At 49.2% G+C, this 24431-nt stretch overlaps 1 protein-coding gene across 1 annotated transcript; it reads left to right on the forward strand.

Annotated features, from left to right (window-relative positions):
- Window positions 1–8143: 8143 nt before the first annotated feature.
- On the forward strand, window positions 8144–21127 carry NSMCE4A (NSE4 homolog A, SMC5-SMC6 complex component; the record flags this gene model as incomplete). Its single annotated transcript, XM_084245163.1, has 11 exons — window positions 8144–8435; window positions 9181–9258; window positions 11405–11535; window positions 14183–14334; window positions 16077–16176; window positions 16827–16917; window positions 17724–17818; window positions 18800–18848; window positions 19464–19558; window positions 19650–19736; window positions 20870–21127. The coding sequence occupies 10 exons, from the start codon at window positions 8144–8146 to the stop codon at window positions 19722–19724; spliced, it is 1158 nt and encodes a 385-aa protein (XP_084101289.1). The 3' UTR covers window positions 19725–19736; window positions 20870–21127.
- Between the last annotated feature and the right edge of the window lie 3304 nt (window positions 21128–24431).

Genomic DNA, 24431 nt, shown 5'->3' on the forward strand with positions numbered 1-24431 from the left:
CATTCCACAAACCCAGAGACTAAGGTCAAGAGCAATAGGGTGGATAACCTGCCAGTGACCGGCGACTTATTAGAAAGAAAAAAACACAGTAAGCTGTTTTTAGGAGACACTCAGAGGGGAGTCAGAAGCACAGGTGTGTCTTTAATTTCCTTTCATGAGGAAAGAGAGAGAGAAGTGCATGTATCGCTCAAATCTTAGTAGCCAAACCAGTTTAAAGCCACACGTTGCTCAAAAGAACAAAGTCATCTGTTTGAAACTTACCAGTATCCTCTCAGTGAGGAGCAGAGAGGAGAAAGGGCCTCTCCTCCCGATGTTAGGACTCTCCAGCACTGCCTCTGCCCGCCTGCAGATTCGTTCAGGATCACATGGAAGCGTTCTATAAATGTGCATTGGCTTAAGGTTGGGAACGCTGGCGTGTAAGCAATCTGACCGGGCCTGGCAGTAGCTTTCCAGAAAGCTCTGCAATCCAGGGAAGATTACGGCGGGGGGGAGGTGGGGGAGTTTGCAGAGAGCAGGTACCAGAGGCGCAGCAACTTAGTTTACTTGGAGCAGTTTTATATTTTGACTCAGATGAGCCACTTTTCCAAACAAAACAGTCTTTTTAAAAAAAGCCATAAGGGCCTCCCCGGTGGTGCAGCGGTTGAGCGCTGGGCTGCGAAGCTGCCCGCAGCCTCTGCAGGGCCGGTTCGATTCCCGGCAGCCGGTGAGGGTTCCACATGGCGCGCAGACCTCTCCTGCCACCCCGCTGCTCCCCTCAGCAGTGTACTTCAGTCCCTCTGCCTGTTCTGCTCCCTGCTCTGGCTCTGGTGAATTCTCTCACCCTCCCGTGCTTCTGACTGTACCCAGTGCTTGTATAAATAAATAAGTAAATCTTTAAAAAATAAATAAACACAAAAAAGCCATAAAATTACAAGCGCATAGGGTAAAGAGGGGCAGCTCATCATCCCCTTCCACTAAGCTCACAAAGTCAAGTTGTCCTCAAAAACTGTGGCTGTGCTCCTTTGAGAAGAATGAGCAATAACTGGGCCAATTCTAAATGGCAAAGTTTCCTGAATTCCATTAGTACTGAAGGAATTAATCGTACGGCTATACAGTAGAAAACGAAGCAGCTGCTAGAAGGGGTGTGGAGCGCTTCCTGGCCCATGGGGAACTCTCCAAGATGCATCATTGAATGAACACTGGAAGGCACAGGGCGCCATCTTGAAGAGCGAATGCAGAGGAGGGCCTGCGGCCTGTGTATACCACCTTATGTGGAGTATATAGAGTGTGCTGCGTCATACTACACTATTGTACACAAGTCGACAGCACCTTCTGGAAATTCACCCAAGACACCAGTGACAGTGGCAGCCTGCAGGGGTGAGGAAAGGCCAGGGGTGGTGGAGGCTGACTTGGCTTCACATTTATCTCCGGTGTTCCCAGTTGACTAATGCAGAGTCATTCCTTCGGTCCTCACGCTAGCACCAACGCATCAAGCTCTGTGTGAAATGGCCTTGAGATAGACAAGTTGTTCTTTTTTTTTTTTTTAATTGAGGTGTCATTGGTTTACATGGTTCTTTGTGTTTTAGAGGTATTTAATTACTAGACTCACAGGCCAAAGGTCCCTCCAGAAAGCCTGCTGACAACCTGTCCGCTTACCTGCTGACGTGGCGCCACCATGCGGCAGTAGTGGAAGTGCAGCTTTTATCTTGCAGCCTGTGCCTGCTCCGAAAGGATGCTTCACCCAACACTAATTAATTCATTTAAAAAACAGGTTTTTTTAATTTAGAGAGATTTAAATTATTTCAAAACTCGCTCATAAAGTGAGATTTTATTAACATTTGATTTCATAGTACTCATCTTCCCAATTCAAATGCACATAAACAGAGCTTTGCTGAAAATGACGAATGTGGCACAAAGCACAAAGAAAACAAAACATTTCCCAGGCATTGCTCAGCACTGCTGCTTAGTTAAAAATTCTAGAGGGAAATAAATGCAAAGCAATGTTTAGTTTGACGGTAAACAGGTTGATTTATAAAAATTAAATGATAACGTTTAGGATCCATTAACTGCAGGCACAGTGAAAAGGGAACTCCCATGAACGAAGCAGACAGACCGCACAGATTTAACTTTTTTCCTTCCAGAGAGGTCCTTAAAATGATAGCAGAGGAATTGAAAAATAAAGTTTGTTGGGACCTTCAATAGCCAATGACGAGAGAGAGGGCTCTGTTTTATGGAAACCAGGAAATAGACTAGGGTCTGGCTCAGGGGAATAAGCAGAGTAACCTCAGCCTATAAGTGGGGTGAGAGGGTGGTGGGGGCTTGGGTCTGCGGCCCAAACCAGATCCAATCTCCCTGCAGACCCAAGAGAGGCCCCAAATACCAGGAACCACGGAAGGAGCAAAACAGGGACTAAAAACTAAAAATAGGGGTAAATTGGGCAAATCCTCGCCCAATCCTTCCCAATGCCCCCAAGCCGACAGAAGCAGAACCCAAAGTCCAAAGCCCCCATCTATTTTGAACTAAAACAACTCATGGAAGGCTGAAGGCAAACTTGAATATCTCAAATAATAGAATTAAAGAGAGATTTAAAACATGCAAAAACACAGAGGCTTCGGGAATCCACCCCTGAGGTCCCGCAACCGATCCTCAGGAGATGGAGACACAGGACACAACAGTGGAAGGAAGGGATGACCAAAGTAGCAGTTTTCCAAGGAGGCGAATTCTCAGATTGCAAGGGCCCAGGAGGTCCCTGGCACAGTAATAAAAATCCCTCTTCCAATTCTGTGGCTTGGCGGAGCTCCTCTACGGGTCCTCACATTGGGAGTGGGCTCTGTGGTGCTGCAGAGGCACTGGAGTGAGGGTTTGGGTTCTCTGAAGGCCCCACAGGGGTGGGCACCCCACATGCCACTCACATGGTGGTGGGGAACTCAGGCTTTGGAGCTCCACTGTGCCCCCTCCCTAGGTCTTCAGTTTCTTGCAGCCTGGAGGGTGGGTTCCTGAAGACAGGAAGGGCAATGTTCCAATCCCTGAAGGCTTGGACCCAGACGTTGTCACAGGGTCACTTCCGCTGTGTTCTGCGCTTGGGGAACAGAGCCCAGATGAGAGGGGAGAGGAATCCTCTCTTGGTGGGCGGACGGTCAAAGACTCATGGCTGCCTCCAACCCGCCACCCATCGAAGATGTTTCCAGACACAGAGCAGAATGGGTCACTTGCAAAGTGAGGTGGCTCAGAGCCAAGCTCATTTTCTGACACCGTATCTCGTGGCCCGTGCTCCAAGGGCTCTCCTGTGGTCCTTTTTAATTGTTATTCCAGCAACATCACAGTAGAGCAGGATGTAACTACCAGGAGTGCATCATTAGGCATGGACAGGAGTATAGGCTACATTGAGCTCACCGCTAAAAGTCCAATTCTACACTTCACCAAATAATTGACACCTTTTATCCAGCCTCCCCCCGCCCCATGCCACTGAAGTTTCTTGACTGTGCAAGAATTATTTTATCCTCAAAAACTTTTCTAGGGGCCTCCCCTGGTGGTACAGCAGTTGACCACTGGGCTGCAGGGCTACCTGAAGCCTCTGCAGCGCTGGTTCAATCCCCGGCCATCGGCGAGTGTCCCACATGGTGCGCAGACCTCTCCTGCCCACCCACTGCTCCTCTCAGCAGTGTGTTTCGTCAGTCTGCCTGTTCTGCACCCCCGCTCTGGCTCTGGTGGGTTCTCTCACCCTCCCGCGCTTCTGACTGTACCCAGTGCTTGTATAAATAAATAAATAAATAAATCTTTAAAAAAAAAAACTTTTCTAGGCTATGACTACCCTGCATCTTTGCATGACTCATCCCTCCTCATGATTCCAGCCCCATCTCAAATGTCACCTCTTCAGAGGAGGTGCCCCTGGCCAGCACCTCTAAAATAGCACTCTTCGGTCAGCACTTACCCCTGCGCCTGATTTAAATTCTTCATCGCACCTGTCATCACCAAGTCTTACTGTTCATTTTTGGTCTTGTTTATGATCTGTCTCCTCCATGATAGAAGGGCCCTTGTCTTGTTCAATATCCTATCTCCAGTGTCCAGACAGTGCATGGGATGTTTGTTGAGTAAATGTTGGATCAGAATCCATTTCAAGCAGACATGGGAACAACAGCTTTACATTCCCGATGAAAAACTTGTTTTCAACTCAAAATTCTATATCCAGGCAAATCACCAACCAGATGAGATTGTCAAATAGAGACATGTTTTTCAGATGGTTAGCACTTGTCTCTTTTTCTTTGGGAGAAAGGCAGTCAAACCGAGGCATAAACTAAGAAGGGTTTTAAACATGGAACCCAGGCAAGCAGAGGCCCGTGGTGACATGTGAGCAGCCAAACTGGAACTGCAGCTTATCCAGATTAAGGTGGACGACACATGGCTGGCCCCGGGACTGAGAGCCCCAGAAGACAGGGAGGGCTCCAGGATAGTGATTACGTGCAGAGTTTGGACACTGACAATGTTTCTTCCAAATGCAGTCAAAGCAGCCAGAAGCTATAGAGAGAAGCTAAAGCATAAGAAAGAAAAAGTAACTGGGAACCATGTGGGATCACTAGCTCAGTGTTAAACAACATTCACACAAGTCCAATAACCCCAGCATCGCTCATGATTTTTAGGTGCGAGACTCGACTAAAGTTGAAGCAAGAAGGTTTGCCTGTGATGGTGACAGAGAAGCCCTGGTGGTTTTCTGGTCAACCCTGTGCTGCAGTTTCCAGATCCTCCTCCTTTTATTATCCTTCGAGATAAATGAAAGCACTTATGCCCCAGCTGCTGGAAATGCTGCCGGCAGACTGGCCTCAGCTGCTGTCCCTGTGGGAATGGGCCTCGGCAGGAGAGAGATGCGTGATGTGAAATTCAACCTCCCCCTCCGCCCAGTCCTGCTTCCTCGCCTTCCCAACAGCAACCCTCTCCACACACCTGCCTGCCCATCTGCTTCCTGGTCTGCTTCCTGGAGAATCCAACCTGGGACAGTTGGTACCGGAAGTGGACTGGTCCAAAAAAAAACCCCCAAAACCAGACAGTAGGATATCTATGGGAATGGGATCATCCGCCACCTGGCTGGCAATGACACCATTGCGGGTGGCAGGCAGTGCACAGACCTCCCCTGGTCCAGGAGGCAGAGCAATTTTTAAACATGTCCCTCGTGGTGAGCCCAGATGGCACAGTCAGTGAGGGGAGCCTGAGCTGGTGCGATGTGTCCAGTGTTAGAGACATGAAAGAAAGAGGAACTCTGAGGTGTGCCAGGCTTGAGGGCCACTATGATAAAGACCAGAGACCTGAGGGGCGCTCAGCAGCAGCAATCACTGAGTGGGAAGACCAGAGGGTCAAGCTGGTACCCTGCAGGCTGGGGACAGCACGCAGAAGGAGCAGGGAGGGAGCAAATGATAGTAACAGTAACCAGACTCTCGAGTGAGAAGGAATTTTTAATTGTGGAAGGAGGGAAAGCTGGAAAAAACCCCAGAGGTGTTAGATTGGAATTAGGGGTATTGGGATCATCATCTCATGTTCAATCTATTATCTGTGTATCTATCTGTCTATCTCTATCCTTCTATTTACCTATCTGCCTGTCTACTCTCTTTACCTATATCAGTCTCTATCTCTCTGTCTATCTACCCGCCCATCTGTGTTTCTAGGTAGAAGATAGGTAGAAGATAAAGGTAGAAGATAAATGAGCTGCGTGTAAGTGCAGAGGCCACACATGCACATCCTAGCTCTGTTTCCAGGGACGATCTAGACACCATGATACCCGGCAGCAGTGAGCACATTGGGCACCAGAGCATGGTTTCTAAAGACCACTCCTCTCTAAAAGAAACCAGCATTCCTTGCAGAAACAGCTGCTCTGGATCCGAGGCCTGTGCATCTGGCTGTGCCTGCAAAAGTAGGGTCAGAGGTCAAAAGGGCATGAAATGACAGTGCGGACACTTGGAAGGGGCTCCCAGCTGCCAAGTTCGGGGCAACTGAAGCTTCAAAGAGTGAGTGTAGCAGAGAGCACCCAGGCGACACTTGCACTAGTAGATGAGTGAAGGAATAAGAAGCAAAAGCTCTTCCTGGTGTCAGTGTCCAGAACAAGCAAGTCTGTAGAAACGGAAAGTAGGTTAGCAGACCCGGGGCCTGGTGGGGTGGGTGACTGCCAACGGGAACGGGCGAGACCAGTAGGTACACTTGTCTCTAGGTGTTGACTATGTTCTGAACTTGACCGTGGTGGTGGTTGTCACTCTAACAACAATCATTGCGGGTCTACTTTAAAAGTGTAAGTTTGGGGCCTCCCCGATGGCGCAGCGGTTGAGCGCTGGGTTGCGAAGCTGCCCGCGGCCTCTGTGGCGCCGGTTCGATCCCCGGCTGCTCCCCGGCCACCGGAGGAGGGTCCCACATGGCGCGCAGACCTCTCCTGCCGCCCGCTGCTCCCCTCAACAGTGTACTTCGGTCCTTCTGCCTGCTCTGCTCCCCGCTCTGGCTCTGGTGAATTCTCTCACCCTCCCGCGCTTCTGACTGTACCCAGTGCATGTATAAACAAACAAACAAACAAATAAATAAATAAATAAAACATGCCTCTTAAAAAATTTAAAAAAAATAAAAAAAATAAAAAAATAAAAAATAAAAAAAAAAAATAAAAGTGTAAGTTTGGGCCTCCCCGGTGGTGCAGCTATTGAGCGCTGGGTTGCGAAGCTGCCCGCAGCCTCTGCAGCGCCGGTTCGATCCCCGGCTGCTCCCCGGCCACGGAGGAGGGTCCCACAGGGCGCGCAGACCTCTCCTGCCGCCCGCTGCTCCCCTCAGCAGTGTCCTTCGGTCCTTCTGCCTGCTCTGCTCCCCGCTCTGGCTCTGGTGAATTCTCTCACCCTCCCGCGCTTCTGACTGTACCCAGTGCTTGTATAAATAAATAAATAAATAAATAAATAAATAAATAAATAAATAAATAAATAAATCTTTAAAAAAAAAAAAGTGTGAGTTTGATGGAATGAGAATGCTAACCTATTTACATTGCCCTGCAGCTCCTAGGTCTTGCTTCTAAGCGTGTCTGAGCTCAGCAGCGTCTGTATCACCTGGGCGATAGATGTGGCTGATCAGAGGTCCCTGCCCAGACCTACTGACTTGTAGGTCTGTGTAGTAACTCAACCTAAAACACTGTCCCGTGGAGACGATCTGTTCTCAGCACCAAAGAGAACTTTTTGAAACCAGCGTTTGCAACACAACCCAAAATACCTGGAATGCAATTCAGACATGTGTCTTTAAAACTATACTGAGGGCCTCCCCTGCTGGCACAGGCGGTTGAGCGCTGGGCTGTGAAGCTGCCCGCAGCCTCTGCAGCGCAGGTTCGATCCCCGGCCACTGGGTGAGGGTCCCACATGGCGCGCAGACCTCTCCTGCCGCCCGCTGCTCCCCTCAGCAGTGTCCTTCGGTCCTTCTGCCTGCTCTGCTCCCCGCTCTGGCTCTGGTGAATTCTCTCACCCTCCCGCGCTTCTGACTGTACCCAGTGCGTGCATAAATAAATAAATCTTAAAAACTAAAATAAAACTATACTGAGTATAGCCCCTCGCTCTCGGACCTTTCACAGGTAGTTGAGCGTTTTCGCTCGCGAGCTCTCTGCCCACACGGACGTGCAGCCGCTGCTCGGAAGAGTCGGCCGGGCCAGGTCACTGTGACCGCGAAAGCCAGGCAAGCCTTCAACTCGGGGCTGCGCTCGCGTCCTCGGAGCGGGCCCAGCCGCAGGCTGACGCGCTTCGATGCCCGCGACGAGGCCGGGGACTGGGGTCCCGGGGCGGGGTCTGACGGGGCGCTGGCCCCCGAGTCCAGGCCGGCCCTGCCCGACGGCGGAGGCCCGGGTGCACCCACAGGCCCCGGGGGCCGCGCCGGGATGCTGCGGGGGTGTCCTGGGGAGCCAGAGAGCCCCCAGGAGAGGCCTGAGCGTCCAAGGCGCGCGGGGCGGCGGCCCGGGCCGGGGCGGGGGGCGCGGGGCGGGCGGCGTCGGGGCGCTCCCCCGCCCCCCCCGACCCCGCCCGCGCCCGCCGCCGGCCCCGGCCTCCCGCCACTGGCGTCGCTGTGGCCGCGCGGGCCGGGGCGCGCTCCGCGGGGACGGGCGCTCGCGCCGCCGGGGTTTCAGTTTCTGGCGCGAACTTCCGCCGCCCGAAGTTGCAGGCGCGGCGCGATGTCGGGGGACAGCAGCGGCCGCCGGGCGGAGGGCCGGGGCCGGGCCCGCGACCCGCACCGCGACCGCACCCGCTCCCGCTCCCGCTCGCGGTCCCCGCTGTCGCCCGCGTCCCGCCGCGGCGCCGCGCCCGAGCGCAGGGAGGCCCCGGCGCGCCCGAGCCCGGAGGAGGCAGAGCCGTCGGACTCGGGGGACGAGCTGCTGGACCCGGCCAGCCTGGAGGCGGAGACGGACCACGGCCTGTGCCGCCAGATCCGCCATCAGTACCGCGCGCTCATCAACTCGGTCCAACGTAAGGCGGGGCGCGGGGCGTGGGGCGCGGGGCGCGGGGCGCGGGCGCGGGGGCGCGGGGGCGCGGGCGCGGGGCGCGGGCAGGTGCAGCGCGCAGGCCCCGCGCAGCCGGGGGTCAGCGGCGCCGGCCCCCCGCGCCGCCCGGCCGCGCCCCGATTGGCTCGCCCAGGGCTTCCCCATCTGTCGTGCCGATCGAGCTGCACGACCTTGGCGGGGGCGCGCCGGCCCCCGAGGGGCAGCACCACCCAGCGGGAGGCCGGGCAGGCGCGGGCGGCCAGCCGGGCGCACAGGCGGGGCCCCCACCCCGGCCTGCTGGCCTGACCGCCAGGCGCCCGGCGAGCTGCCGAGCTGCCCGCCCGGCAGGGACAGCGGCGCCCCAGAAGTGTCACACATGCAAACCCTCGCACCCCACCCCGGACCCGCCCTCTCGGAAACCCGGGGGCGCCGTGGGGCCTTCCGCGCTTCCCGGGCTGGTGAAGGTGGACAACCGCTCCCTGCGCAGCGCCGCTCCGAGCCTGCCCGGGGAGCCCTTGGGGTGCAGGTTAGGGGCGCCAGGGTCTCCTTTGAAAGTTGCTGCCGCTCAGCGGGGCGCCTCCTTGCTCTTTCTGAGCTGTCTGGGTGGAAGAGCTAAAGCAGTCGCCCAGGAGCTGCTGGACTTCATGGCTACTGGCCGTCGCTTTGCCCACGACGCGTCAGGGGGTGATGCGCACGTTTCCCTAAACTTGCAATTTTCTTTTTTCAAATAGAAAACCGAGAGGATATACTGAATGCCAGCGACAAATTGACGGAGGCCCTCGAAGAGGCCAACACTCTGTTTAACGGAGGTAATTGGTCATTTGGGGAATGGCAGTGCCTGGTCACAGGCCCCTTGGCATCATTTTGCAGAGTTTTAGGAGCGGGCCACGTGGTGGGCATCCTTCAATTCCCTCGTTTATACCAGTGCTTTGGTTTTTGTTTCTGCTGAAACTGTTTTCATTGTAGCAAGGATAGAACTTGTTGCATCCCCTAAGCCTCAACTAGTCTTTACAAGATGCTGAGGGAGCAGCGGCCACATGTGTTAAGAAGCCTGCAGTGGTTCTGCTGCCTGCTAAGCTGGAGGACTTTTCTTGTTCGCTCCACCATCTTCCTGCTGTGGCTCCCGCTCCATTCCCAGGATCCACCGCCTGCGTGGGTGGCTTAGGGAGAGGCCTGGGCAGGGCCCTGACCTGGCTTCCTTTTCCTGTCCTTCTTCCAGCCTCCACCTGCTCCTCTGAAGCTCCTTGACCACTTACCCTTTGTGTTTTGGCCCACCTGTAACCCAACCTGGGGCATGTGAGAGACAAATCCCAGGCCCCGGAGTTGTAGGCCATGGGAAGGGGCTTTGAAATCAACCTTGGCAGCGGTGGTGTTAGTGGAGCAGCAATCTCTCTGTTTGATGACAGAGTTGGGGACGCCCCGATGTTGGCATGGAGTGAAGACCCTCAAACACGTGTCCCTCTAAGCCCCTCCTTTAACAGTTGTGCAGGAAGGGAGAAACTGCAATAAACAGGGCAGCAAAGAAGTGTCCGAACTCCGAACCCGCAATCCCTCATGTTCTTGGCGCATCAGAACCTTTATTTCTCGTCTTCCTAGTGTTGAAATGTCTCCTCTGAATGCTTTCCTATCTCTGCTCTCAGATCTATGGCTGTGGCCTCTTTTCCCTTCCTGTCTTGGTCTCACGTTTGCTCAGCAACTCTCACGTAGGCCTCATCAAAGCCTCCAGGAACCCATACTTCCCTTTCACCCCATTAAGTCCCTCCTCGCCCTCTACCTTTCCTTCTGGCCCTCACTCAGCTCAGGCCGTGTGCTCTTGGCCACTGTTGCGCGTTCCCTGTTCTGGGAGTAAGTTCGTTCCCGACCCACCCCCTCTGCTGTTCCCACGGTGCTGGCTGGATTCCCCGCTAATGACTGGGCCCCAGGTGCTGGCCGGCTCACAGGAATCCTGGTGTTCATGGATCGGGTCCCAGTTTTACCCTGGAGAGCCATTAAGCCGCCGTGGTATGGAGACTTGCTCTCCTCTCCCCATGGGCCTTGAGGCCAAGGGCGAGAGCTTTCTAGAATGGCCCAGGATCTGCTCCTCTTGAATCTGTCAGTTCTAGTGAGCTTTCCCGAAATAAGATTAAGGGGGGGGAAATCAAAAACTGGAGCTGACAAATTTACCAGCCTGGGGAATCTTCAGGAAATCGGTGATTCAGGTGAAAGGCCTTGGGAGCCAGCTAGGCTGGGGTGTTTTGTACTTGAGCTCTGCCGTGTGGGTTTCTTTGGCCTTTTCAGTTTGCCTTCACAGGGGCTCCCAGAGCACCCCACCCTCCCCTGGCCCCATGGGTCTGCTGAAGCCCAGCCCCCCGGGCCTGCTGTTTCCAGTGGGACCCTATCTCCTCCCTTAAACTTTGTCCTCGGTTTCCCTTTGACTTCCTTCTTGTCTCCTTTTATTTCTCTTTCCCCCTGTATAGCTCACATTAAATCCTCTGTCCTCTGTCAAGCCACCCTGACCATCCCCTCAGAGGTCCCTGCTGTGCGGCCTGCAGACCGTCTGCTTGGCCCAGCACTTGGCTGTTGTTTCTCTTCAGGCTCCTTGTCTACTCGCAGCACAGGGCACTCAGCTCCGCTGACCTCAGTGCTGGCGATGGGGTGACGAGGATGCCTTCCTGGGGCACAAGGGGAAGCTAGTTAACCCTAGCAGAGCGTGTTACACTGGGTTGTTACGAGACGGTGGTGTGGCTCCCAGAAGTGGGAAAACTGGAGAGAGCTGGTTTTTAGGAACGCTGGTCAGCTTCGCATGGAGGGTTTGGTGAGTTGAGGGAGGGGGTCAGTTTTTAAGGGCAGAAGGGTAAGTCGGAGATTGATTTTGGCCCGGTGGAAATGGCAAGTAAGTCATTGGAAACTTGGGGAAAATACCTGTGGCTGCTGTGTATGTATTTTGTCATATATGTATTTTCCTTCTTTGAATAGTGTCCCGAGCCAGAGAAGCTGTTCTGGATGCCCAGTTTCTTGTTTTGGCTTCAGATTTGGGCAAAGAGAAAGCAAAGCAGCTACGTTCTGATTTGAACTCGTTTGACATGCTGAGATACGTTGAAACGCTGGTAAGATCAGAGCTACCGTGTCTCTCTTTTTTTTTTTAAGAGGACTTTTTGTATTTTACTTTTTTTAAAGACTTATTTATCTATACAAGAACCGGGGTACAGGTCAGAGGCATGGGAGGGTGAGAGGATTCACCAGAGAGAGTGGGGAGCAGAACAGGCAGACGGACCAAAGACACTGCTGAGGGGAGCAGCGGGCGAGGCAGGAGAGGGCTGCCACACCATGTGGGTTTCTCCCTGGCTGGCGGGGAATCGAACCTGCGCTACAGAGACTGCGGACAGCCTCACAGTGCAGCACTCAACCCGCTGCACCATCGGGGAGGCCCAGAGCTACCGTGGCTGAACGGGAAACGTTTCCTCTGTCACATTTGTACAATCTAGTTGTATCCACGTGCAAATGGTTTTAACATCTTGTTTTCCTTTTGTTTGGTGTCCAGTTTTCCCAGAGAGGTAACCGAAAGGGACACATGAAGGTAGAACTCCATGGTGGAATTGGGCTGGGGCCTAGGGCAGTTTGAACTTGGCTAAGAAGACTGTGCTGGACTGTCATCACCGTGGGCTCGTCCGCACCCCAGCTCATTCTCAGCGGCCCTTGCCCTGGGTTGAGAGAAAGCCCACGTGGCTGGTGGCAGAGCTCAGTGAGACGTTGCCTGGGGCACGGACAGGTTTTGGTCTTTCTTTGACACTATTTCAGAACCATGCCAGCGTAATTGGGGTTTTGCTTTTTTGGTTGTTTTCCGTTTTATTGTTGCTTCACATTTCCTTGCCTCATACTATGTTTGCGTGCTTGTCAAACTTGAAATTTTAAAACTTTCCCTTGAGAGGGTCACCAGAAACACAGCGATCCGGACCCTGTGTCTTACACGGTGGTCTTCTGTCTCCTTGGTTGGGCTCAGAGTCAACCTCTGTCCTTGTATCTCTGCATGGATATTGAATTTTTTTTTTAAAGATTTATTTATTTATGCAAGAGCTGGGGTACAGGCCAGAGGTGTGGGAGGGTGAAAAAATTCACCAGAGACAGACCGGGGACCAGAATAGGCAGATGGACTGAAAAGACTGCTGAAGGGAGCAGCGGTTGTGACAGGAGAGGTCTGTGCGCCATGTGGGAATTTCCCTGGCCGGCCGGGAATCGAACCCGCGCTGCAGAGGCTGCGGCCAGCTTCACAGTGCTGCGCTCAACCCGCTGCACAACCGGGGAGGCCCCTGGATGTTCAATTTCTAACTGGATGTTTGTGAAATGGTTATTAAAACAGTTTAGCCCCTTGAGATCTGACTAGATCTGTGAACTGTTCTGTAGCGGTATGAGGTAAATGAGATTTTTGCTCTTTTTCAAATTTTAACTTTTTAAAAATTCAAACTTACTAAAATTTAAGACCTTAAAATTTTTGTTAACGTCTCTATTGTGGAGTATAATGCACTTAGATGCCACTAATACAACTCCATAAATAAAGTGAGTTGTATTCTCTTTTTAAATGTTACTTTTAGTTATCAGAGTAAGCTTTCTCCTTTAGCATACCAAAATAAATTCTAGAAGTCTTAATGTATTCTGTTAAAAACCTGAAATTAAGAGCTGTCCAGCTTGAGGGGGCTGGTAAAGGCGGGGTTAGGGGGGCTCTTTAAGTGTAATACCAAATAGACGGTAAGGTTTGACCAGACAAAAGTGGAAATGCCCTCCTGCGAGTGTGGGCTGCAGGAAGGGGTGGCCGGAGAATTGGGGGGGCTCTCATCCTCTCTATAATCTCTCTATTCTACAAAGTTTGATGGCCTTTGATAGGGTTAAGCCTTCTGAGGGCTTTTGGATTATTGTTTCTATATGATATTACCACTTTAATTTGATAACTTCTACGCATCTTATAATGTCACAAAAGTATGCTTCCATGAAAGTGAATTTAGTATCATACATTTTCTGATAGTTTGAGATAGAAGGGACAGTAGACTTCTGTCCACTCATCCCAGGAAGGCCGTTTTGAGTGGACAGTTCTCTCACCACACTCCGCCACTACTCCTGGGTCTGTTGACACCCCCCAGGTCTGAATCGAGGTCTCTGGGTGACTGGCTAAATATGGAAATCGGCCAGCCAGCTAAACGTCCCTGTTCTGCCCTGGAGCTTTTGATCAGGGATATGATTTTATATTTTTATGCTAATACAGGTTTGCTGCTACTTTAAAAATGAGCTACTTGTGACCCAGACCTTCCAGCGGGCTTAGTTCTTCTGGCGTCCCAAACCCCCTCGGCCTGCAGGGGAAAGAATAGGGCTCCTCAGCCTCATGGTATGGACACTGGGGGTGGGCAAGTCTTTGTTGCAGCACCTGTCCTGTGCCTTGTGGGATTTGAGCAGCACCCTGGTCTCACCCACTAGGTGCTAGTAGCACCTGGCTCCCAACCAAAATGTCTCTAGACCTTGGCCAAAGACCCATGGGGCCATCTCACTTTCTCACCAAGAGGTTCTTTGAGCATGGAGGAATCTTTTGTACCTTTGGCAATGAGAATTTATATAAAAGGTTATCTTTATAAGAAGACAGTTAGCCAGTGTTAGGGCACTAAAAACAGGCTTTGCCTCCAGACTCCATGCTTTAGTGATAGATTATTGGACGTGGTGGGTGATTGCCTGTGGCTTAACTGTGGTTTTTTGTTTTCTTCTTTTTTGCAGCTGACGCATATGGGTGTAAATCCACTAGAAGCTGAAGAACTCATCCGTGATGAAGATAGTTCTGACTTTGAACTCATTGTCTATGACTCCTGGAAAATATCAGGCAAAACAGCAGAAAACACCTTTAATAAAACCCATACATTCCACTTTCTGTAAGATTACTTTCAAAATCCAACAGACCAGCCATTTGTAAACCTGAAACTGCTTTTTATTGTAGAGACGAAAGCCAATTTGCTGTTTTGTAGAGGCGATGGTCATGATGTCTTTGTTTAGACTTTCTCAACTTTGATTTAGAAGCCCCTAGAATCTGGCTGTGGTTGGGACCTCATCCTGAATCATTTCAGCCAGAAAGGCTGTGGGCCAACCAGTTCTCCCTCCTGGCCCTTGCTGCCTACCAGGGAGGTTTTGGTCTGTGACAAAAATATGGGCCTTTGTTTCATCATCTTTAAAATCCTTGTCATGTAGAAGAATGATCATCCCTATGGAGGGTATGTTAAGATTATACCAATATCTGGGCTATTTATAATCCCTTGCTAGATGGTCACAGACCTGTATTTAGAAATTGTTGGAGTCACTGTCGCATAAACTGCCCAGTTCCTTTTTAGATACAGCTCTAATTTTGAAAAGCTTTTCTCTATGTGCATGAAATTGTCTTTTGGTTTTAATTTCCTAACGCAGTCCTATGTGAAAATAAGAGCATCTCTTACTGGGTCTTTTGTCCAACAGCCTTGAATACATTGTGTACCTGGCTGTGTACCTGGTAGATACTTTCTCTAATGCAGCCACCTGCGTTGTGTCTTCCTTAACTGATATAGGTTTCCTGGGTGTTTGTCGATTCTGATTCCCTCTTCTAAATCTCCTGAGATGTGTCTCAGAAGGCTTTGGAGATGCAGATGTGGTCAGTCTGTGTTGTGGAGCCAGGCATCTCTCTTTATAAATTTTAACCTTCTGATATCAAAGGTGCCAGAACCAGAGTGAGTGGGAGTGTGTGTGGGAGTGTGTGGGAGTATATTACAGCATTTGCCACAGTATAGAATCCCAATCTTTATTTCTTATTGCTTTCTAGACTCTTATCAGAAATCCTAGGATCTAGAGATAACCTTTTGTGGTGTGACTTAAACTTTCATTGTCCACCCCATTCCAGCCACGAGGAAGGATTCACAGCCTTGTGTCCTTGCGCTTACCGCTCCCTCGGTTCTCACTGTCCTTTCGTTCATCTTTCCCAGTGAGGTTTACTTAGAGGCTTCCGGTCACTTTTCAGAACAGTGGTATGGGTGTAGGGTCAGGTTTCCTGTCTCCCTGTACTCGAGTCCAGAGCTCTTGGAGCCCCCATAGCTTGCTGAAATGGCCCTGCGTGCAGGAATTTCTGCCCATCCCCAGTAGACTGACCTCCCGAGTCTGATCTTATTCTCTGGCCGTGACCTCCGCCTGCTGCATCTATTACTATAACTTACATCTTCTGCATTAGGGCTTTGGGGGTAGGAGCTGGAGGGAGTCTAAAGGGGCAAGGAATCCCATGCCACTATCCTAATTATCCTGAGACAGGTGTGCTCCGTAGTCCCAGACTGTGAACCCAAGACTTTAGTTCGTTCTCTTCCCCTACCTGTTCATGTTTCCCTGATCTCTGAACTTGGCTTTGCACAGTAGAGAAAAGGCTAGCTGGGAAGACCACAGGCAGGGCCACTGTCGAGAGCAAAATATGAAGGCTTTGGAGGGAGGTACTGAGTGAAAACGAAGCAGAAAGGATGTGTGAGCTGACAAGCATCTTGTCTGATGTCAGCTCCGTATCACTGATGCCTGGTCTGAATTAGACTAAATCAGGGGAACTGCTTTCATTTAGTGAAATTAGTTTGTTTAAAAACAAACCAAGGCCTGAAAGCATATTTTTCGTTAGGTTGGGTTCAATACAAGGAGAGTTGCCTGTGCCAAAGCCACGAACCGATCGGCCAAGGAAGGTCCCCATGATTGAAGAGCAGCGAGCAATGCCTGCCCAGGTTGGTTATTTATTTTTTTCTTACCGTTGCTTTTGAAAGCGCCTCGAGTTAAAAGAGCCTTTACTATAAGGTGTGAGCATCCTGGCCGTCTTTTCTAAGCTTTAGCGTCTGGAGTCACGTTCAGGCAGTCAAACACTTTATTGAAGCCTTTAAACATTTTATTGCCTTGACTGCTTGTCTTGACTGTTTTCACCACTCCTGGATTTGGATCCATTCTCCTGAGCCTGCGTGTCTCAGCTGCATCCTTGACAATTGGGGCTGGAGAACTCTTTGCTGAGAGGCCTGCCTTGTGCACTCTGGGGTGCTTAACTGCACCCTGACCACTGCCTGCTAAGTGCCAGGCAGCTCCCACAACCCAAAACAGCTCCAGCCATTAGCAGATGTCCCCTGGGGGTTGAGATCTCCAGAGGAGAAACTTTGAATTGTGCTATTTTAAGCTCAACCTGACAACAGTCCATCTGGTAATGTTACACTTCTGCTAAAAATTAATATACAAATGTTAACTGAAGCTGGAAAACCTTGTTTTAGAACTAAATGTTCAGATGGGGATAAAAATTGGTAGCAATCCCCAGTAAGGTACATGAGAGAACAGATAAGGCTGCAAGGCTGGCAAATAGGTTCCTCAGCTGACACTGACTTTATATTTACAGCTGAACAGAATGGAAGAATCGCATCAGGAAGCAACAGAAAAAGAAGTAGAAAGAATCTTGGGGCTGTTGCAAACGTATTTTCGAGAAGATCGTAAGTATGACACGGAGTTCCCTGATGGGGCCCTTTGCATTTCTCAGACAACATGAGAAGTGATTTGAGTTTAAAAGGCATTTTCCATTGTACGTGATGTTTGAGTCATTTTCATTCTTTTGTGGGATACGTATTGAAGGAGGCTTCCGGTTTAGAAATCCCATGTGAGAACTTGAAGTCACTTTTCATTTTTATTTTTAAACGATGAGGTATTTTTTTCCATTACATAATGAAACATGCTATGGAAGTGAGAAAAGTAAAAGGTCCAGTGCCTGCCCCACCCCCCACTCTCCCAAGAGGAGGCCACTTATAAAACACAATGTATATGTTTTCTGTTTAGGACAGTTGTGAAAATATGCACATAAGTAGTTGGGATTTGGGGTTTTGTGTTGCTTTTTCCAAAACTAATCATAGTATGCATGGTCTCCTGCTACATGCCTTCCACACCCCCTGTTTTCAGTGATCCCCTTTGTATGGCTGTCTCCTGAACAAATGTAACAATTATCCATTAGTGGACAAGTAAGTTCTTTGTAGCATTTTATTCTTGCTTAAATGTGAAAAATCTTGGCACATGCCCATGTGCTCCCCCTGATATCTCCACAGGACAACTTGTTAGAGGACTGCCAGGTCAAGGGCAAACAGATATGTAGTTGCTGTGCCTGACTGCCCTTGGGCAGGATGGCCTGAATCTACTCTACCCCACCAGGATGCATCCATTTCCTCTCTCCTCTCTGACTAACACTTGGAACTGCTGGCAAGCAAAAGTCATTTTCCCATTTTGAAGAATTTCCCCCTTTTCTCTACAGCGGATACACCTATGTCTTTCTTTGACTTTGTGGTTGATCCACATTCTTTCCCCCGAACTGTGGAAAACATCTTCCACGTTTCCTTCATTATACGGGTAAGATTTAAGATTATTTCTCTAATTGCTCGTGTGCCTATAAAAGGATAAATAATAAAAGCTGTAGGTAGGCGCTGACAAAGGTATTGTACTAACCAGTGAGTATTTTAGACCTATTGTAATAAGACATTAATTGACACATAGGCAGAGGAAACTAGCTAAAATTTGTGTGCTTTTTTACCTTTCAGAAATTCAAGAGAGAATTGGCAAAATTTGAATATGGAACTGTAGATTAAGTGGCATAATATAAATGTGGAATTTCCCCAGTTGGATCATTGTCAGGTTCTGTAAGCGAGTAAGATTGTTCTCATGAAATGAACCCCAAAGGGAAAGGAGCAGGTTGTCTGTGACTTACTCACAGAAAGAGTAATCATATAATATATAGAGCGAAACAGTGACAAAATAAATGGCAACACGTGAACAGATGGTGAAGCCAAGGAAAGATTATAGGGGAGGTCTTTATGGTAATCTTGTAACTCTGGGGGTTGAAATGACTTCAGAATAGAAGGCTAAAAAAAAAAGCCCTGTTCAGGAATGGGCAGGTCTCAAGTTGCATTCCTGCACGTGTGAGAAGAGTTTGATTTTAACCTTAGACAAAAATCTTGTATTGACCAAGGTATTTTTCCAAAAATGTTATCAAAGGCATATTTTATCAATGATAAATGATAGAATTATGCATCATAAAAAGTGAAATAGTCAAAAGTCAACCTGAATCAGTTAAACAGGTAGCAGTCTGGGTTGTAAAAGAACATCAGGCTGGGGGCTCTGTCTGGGTAAAAGCTGAATAGAAACCTGGGAACTACCCCGTAAATGAAGGGAAAACTTCAGGAAAATCTCATTCATAGGATCTCATGATTGCTATACATTTTCAACTGTTGGAGATAACAGAATTTTCTAATTGAGTGATTTTTTTTCCATCCAATGATTATAGGTTTTGAATCTAAATGTTGGTCTTCTCCTAAAAACATGTTTGTGTTTTAGGATGGTTTTGCACGAATAAGACTTGACCAAGACCGTCTGCCAATAATAGGTAAATGATACTACATTCAGAAAATTCCTCTTAGAGAAAATATCTTGTTATTAGAGCTTATACAATGTGTTTTCCCAACTGAGTTTTTATCTTCGGTAATAAACTTTTACGGTGCTATAGCTTGTTTGGATGAAAACACAACCATAGGGTGAACCAAATAAATTCACTGCTATCAATTCAACATCTACTGCTGTAAAGATGCACCAAGCACCTATCATTTCCCTCAAACAGAAAGTTTGTAATTACAGATATGATTGTAGTTTCCTTCTGTTTTCCCCTGCTGCCAGCTCCTCCTCTTCCTGAGACAATCTTTAATTTTTAGTTCAGTAATTTCATACTTACTATTACTCTTTTCCCACTAAGGTTTCCTGTAGCGAATGAATCACTTTCACTGCTGTTACTCTTACTTTGAAATTCTCAGTTTCATATTGAACTGACGAGACCTTAGCTTTTTTTAATGGAAGCGCATGGCATGGCTTGCTACCATAATAATAGCACTATAACAAGTCAGTAGTCCACGAAATCGATAGAGATTTCCGTCCTATGTTTTGTCAGTCTCTGCTCAGATTACCTCTTCCGATTGCATAACCTTTGCGAATTTTCTCTTTCAAACAGAACCTGTTAGTATTAATGAAGAAAGTGAGGGAATTGACCAAAGCACCCAAATTAGGAATCAAGGAATTATAGCTCTGAGTTACCGCGACTGGGAGGTAAAGCTCTGCCCCTGGCCCTGGCAGTCGTGTCCGTCATTCTGTCATGCAAGGTGAATCCCCTGCCCACACGTTTTTTATTCTCTGCCAGGAGATTGTGAAGACCTTTGAGATCTCAGAGCCCGTGATTGCTTCAGGCCAGAGCCAGGAGAGGCTAAGTGCGTGACGCCCACCCAAGGTAACATTTCCTGGGGGGGCAATGCTCATTTTTACTAACACGTACCTGGCTTTCCAGGCCTTCCTGCTTCTTCACTTCCCACTAGTGCCCCATTCCTAGAACTGTGAGGCTGGTGAGGAAGGCAGAGCAGGCCCGGGGCCTGCAGTTTCCTTCTTGGAATTGATTACTTGGATATTTTGAAGCTTTGCAGTTGAAAGAGACAGAGCAAGTGTTAGTTCTTGGTTTGGCTTGGCCCTGCCCCAATAAATTGGTAAGGTACATCAGTGGAGTATTGAGTTTTTCCATCAGTTTTGGTTCATTGTCCCATTAGATTTGTTTTTTCAAAAGTACAAAACAGAAAAGGAGGATTAGGGCAGAATTACCTTGGAATGATGTTAGTGAGTGAGCATTTCTTATTTTTGAGTTATGCTAGGAGATAATTGTTCATTTTTATGAAGGGGAACATCGCTAGGGAGAGATCGGAGAGCAGATGTAGTTCTGGTGTGGGGATTCTGCTGCTTCTGCCCTTTCTGATGTCCAGTGATGTCACTTAATCTCTCTCATTTTCATTTCCCTCACCTATAAATCTGCCTGTGGGTGAGGGGAGTTTGATTGGGTCATTGCTGAAGTCTCCTTTTTTCCAAGCTCAAATTTTCTGTGATTTTGAGAGTTAAAATGAGTTTTTCAGTACTTAATATAAACTTTGTTATACATGCTTTAATTTTTTTTTAAGATTTATTTATGCACATAAGAACTGGGGTCTAGGCCAGAGGTGTGGGGGTAAGAGGATTCGCCAGAGACAGAGTGGGGAACAGAACAGGCAGACCGACTGAAATACACTGCTGAGGAGAGCAGGGCAAGATAGGAGAGGTCTGCTGTGCCATGTGGGTACCTCCCTGGCCGGGGATGGAACTCATGCTGCAGAGGCTGTCGAGAACTTGATAGCGCTGAGATTTTAACCCCTGCACGAAGGAGGCCCTGCTTTAATCTTGTCCCAAAATAGCAGCACGTTGGATAGATGATGGGGTTGGTCTGGGCTCTGCTCATTGAAGAGGGCCCAGCCAGTGGGTCTCAGCTATGTATGTTAAGTCGACTTTCCATTTATCACTTAAAAACTGTTAACCAGTAGTTTTCCCTTTTTTTTTTTTTTTTAGGACTCAAGTGAATCGTGAACGAAAAGAAAGCGGGACGTGTTGTATATATTGTATGATTAAACATTTTTAAAGACAGATTGTTTTTAGTAAAATGTAGCTTTTGATAGTTAATGAATTTGTCGTGGTTGTCTTTGATTAAAGGAAACTCACTGCCATATTCACAAAAAGCTACAGTTCCTCTTTATTTCCTGCTCTAGGGAGAGCTGCTCCTTTCTCTAGCCCTGTCCCACTGTGCGCGTTAGTAGCCTTGGCAGAACATTCGCTACTCAAGCCAACAGGCACTAGGTTGAACCATGTGAAACTGTTTCTATAAGTAAAACATGGTCAAATAGCAGCACTTGCGTTTGATTCAGGTCTCTGTACTGGTGCTTTTGCTACTTATTTCCTCACAAAGAAACCTAAGATTTCTGTTTAACTCCTTACAAAGCCTGGTCTGATTCCGTCCGGTCTCTACTCTCCACCTTGTCACTGGGTGCCCTGCATCCTGACTGTCCTTCCAATCTCTCCCTCTTCCTCAAACCCACTTGTCCCTTTCTCAGCGACCACCTCCACCACCGCCCCCACCCCCAGGTTTGAAACACTTCGAGCTCACCAGTGATGTCCAGACTCCTGCCCCATCAGGCCCTCTGCTGACATTTCTAGGCCCACTTCCTCCCAAACGCCAGCCACCTCGCTCTGTGAAGCAGTTTTATTGAGGTATGAAACACATAGCATGTCATTCCCCCCTTTAAAGTGGCCGATTCATTTATTCTCCGGTCCATTCACAGGGCTGTGAACTGCCACAACCACCACCAGTCCAATTTTAGAACATTCTTCCCTGCCCATCCTGTCCCTAATAGCACCCTTCTTGCCCTTAGCCCCGATGAACCGCTAACCTACTTAAATATGTATAATTTTGCCTGTTACTATCCATAAATTGGCCAATTCTGGACATTTCACATACGTGAAATCCCACACGTGTGCCTTAACTGTTCAAGCACGTGCCTTAGAGCTGCCAGCCTCTTTTTTTCCAAATTTCTGTAAGAAACTTGAGAAGTGGCTACCTTGTGCACATTAAGGTGGCAAATCTGTAACTGCATTTTGTGCCTTTCTAGAACTATTTGAGTTTTCTAACTGTGCTGCCTCATTACTTAAAAAAATTACAGAATTTATGTAGTACAGGGAGACCATAAACCAATTTTTCTTTAGAATAGAAAAAGCAAAAATGTGATTCATGTTATCTCAAGCTCCTGTCCTACCCCAAAGCCTCCCTTCCCCTCCAGAACTTGGAACTGAACTAGTGCCGTGTCCTCGCCGAGTCTGGGGCACAGTGTTTCCAGCGCAGCCCCAGGGCTGGCGCTGGGCCAGGCCAATGGTGGCAGTGGGGAGCAGGCATCTGTGCTGGACCGGGCCATGCTTTCCTCCTGACTGCTCTGCCTGAGAAGTGATCATTTGAGGTGTATTTTCATCTTCATATTCCCCACAAACCGCTAACCTCTCTAGTCCTCATTTTCAATATACTTTTTCCACGGCAAACATGGACATGTACAGCTTTATTCTATTGTTCACTTCCCCAAATAGATCTGAAGCCCCTTGAGGAGGGCGTCCTGCAGTCTTGGGTATCTGGCAGGGTTAGGCTGAAGCTTACGTACGTGAGACCCCATTCAGTTTTTAGGTGCACTGGAGAATACAAGAGTTGTGCGATATTCTGTCTATATTCTATGGAGGGAAGCTAGGCCTCTTTATCAAGACCAACTCAGGGCCTCCCGGTGGCGCAGTGGTTGAGCGCTGGGTTGCGAAGCTGCCCGCAGCCTCTGCAGCGCCAGTTCGATTCCCGGCTGCTCCCCAGCCACCGGAGGAGGGTCCCCCATGGCGCGCAGACCTCTCCTGCTGCCCGCTGCTCCCCTCAGCAGTGTACTTCGGTCCTTCTGCCTGCTCTGCTCCCCGCTCTGGCTCTGGTGAATTCTCTCACCCTCCCGCGCTTCTGACTGTACCCAGTGCTTGTATAAATAAATAAATAAATCTTTAAAAAAAATAAGTCTTCTCACATTTAAAAAAAAAAAAAAGACCAACTCAGGAGCGTGGAATTGTAGGTTTCTTTCTTCATAAAAGAATATTGATTTAGTTTTTGTGAGCATTGTTGAAAAGGAGAACAGCTGGCGATGCGATAGACTTCAGAATACTGGAGTCTGGGGGTATAGCTCAGGGGTAGAGCATTTGACTGCAGAATACTGGAGTGAGTCATTAAAAAGTGGATCCCAATTTTTTTTGAGGACAAGGCTGTTTCCTCTCCCCTTGAATTTGGGCTGGTCTTGGTGACTTGTCTGGGCAACAGATAGGGCAGAATGATGTTCAGGGGGCTCAGAAACCAGGCCTCTGGGAGCACCATGTAGTAAGTCCAACTACCACGTGGCCCTGAGACCACTGGGAAGGGACAGGGAGAGGGACATGTTGAGCCAGCCTCTTCTGATGGCCCTGTCAAGGGCACACAGGGAGCACCACCGTGGGCAGTTCAGCCCATCCATCACCTGAGTATCCCCAAGTCTCCTGGTGCCAGTGGTGCTGCATGGGCAAAAATTGCCAGGCTGAGTTCTGCCTGAATTCCTGATAAGAACTGAGAGAGAATAACATGGTGGTGGTTGGAAGTGGCTGGGGTTTGGTGCAGGTAACCAGGTGACTGAAGCACATGGGAACGCCATGTTTGGGGTTTACCTTTTATTTTTTCCAGCTGGATGCAAAATTGGAGAGTATGGACTTTCCTGCACTAACAAGGAAGAGGGATGCTGACCTTAAAAAGAGATACAGTGATCTAGAAAATAATTGAAACTTTATTTCTTTTCAGTTGACTTTTCAAAAATGGTGGTATACACAGGACCTCCCTGGGGGGTCGTTTCTTAATTTCATACTCCTTTTTTGACTTTTCCCTCAGAATTGTCACTTCTATAAGTGCTTTCTGGTAAGGCTGGGCAATCGGATAGGCTGTGACCCACTCATATTCTTTTGCTTCCTCTGGAGGTTTCACCACTGGAGGCTTCAGGGGAGGAGCCACCCAGGTGGAGAGGGTCCCCCTGGCTCGTTCCTTGTTCCTCTGCTCTGTGAGGCTTCTCCCTCGAACCATCCGCTCCTGGTGCCGCTTTATCTGTTCCTTTGCCCAGGCTACCTTGTGCTTGTTCGTTTTCGTTTTTTGTGTTTTCTGGGTGTTTTCCGCTTGGGCATCCTTTGCCAGCATCAGCGTCTTTGTGAAAAGCGGCTCACTTGGAATTTTCTGGGGGAGTCGTCGGTACCTGTGGTCTCTGAGGCCTCTGGCGCGCTCGGCCCGGTGGACGTGTTTCCTTATCTGCTCCAGCTCCCTCTCGGGCACCAGGTCATGCCTTGGCTTGTCTCTTGAGCTTGCACGGGGCGGCTTCCCCTCCTCTGCCTCAGTTTCCCATTTCGCAGCCGCGCTGGGCTCCCACTCCCGGCTCGGCAGCTGCTCCCGGTGGCGCTGGCTGTAGTAGGTCACTGCTTTGGCAAACCGCAAGTCGAAAGACATGGCCTTAAGTTTATCAAGCGTTTCATTCTCCTGTTGGAATTTTTTGGCTAA

The sequence above is a fragment of the Talpa europaea genome (genome assembly GCF_964194135.1).
Source record: "Talpa europaea genome assembly, chromosome: 10".
NCBI lineage: Eukaryota > Metazoa > Chordata > Mammalia > Eulipotyphla > Talpidae > Talpa > Talpa europaea.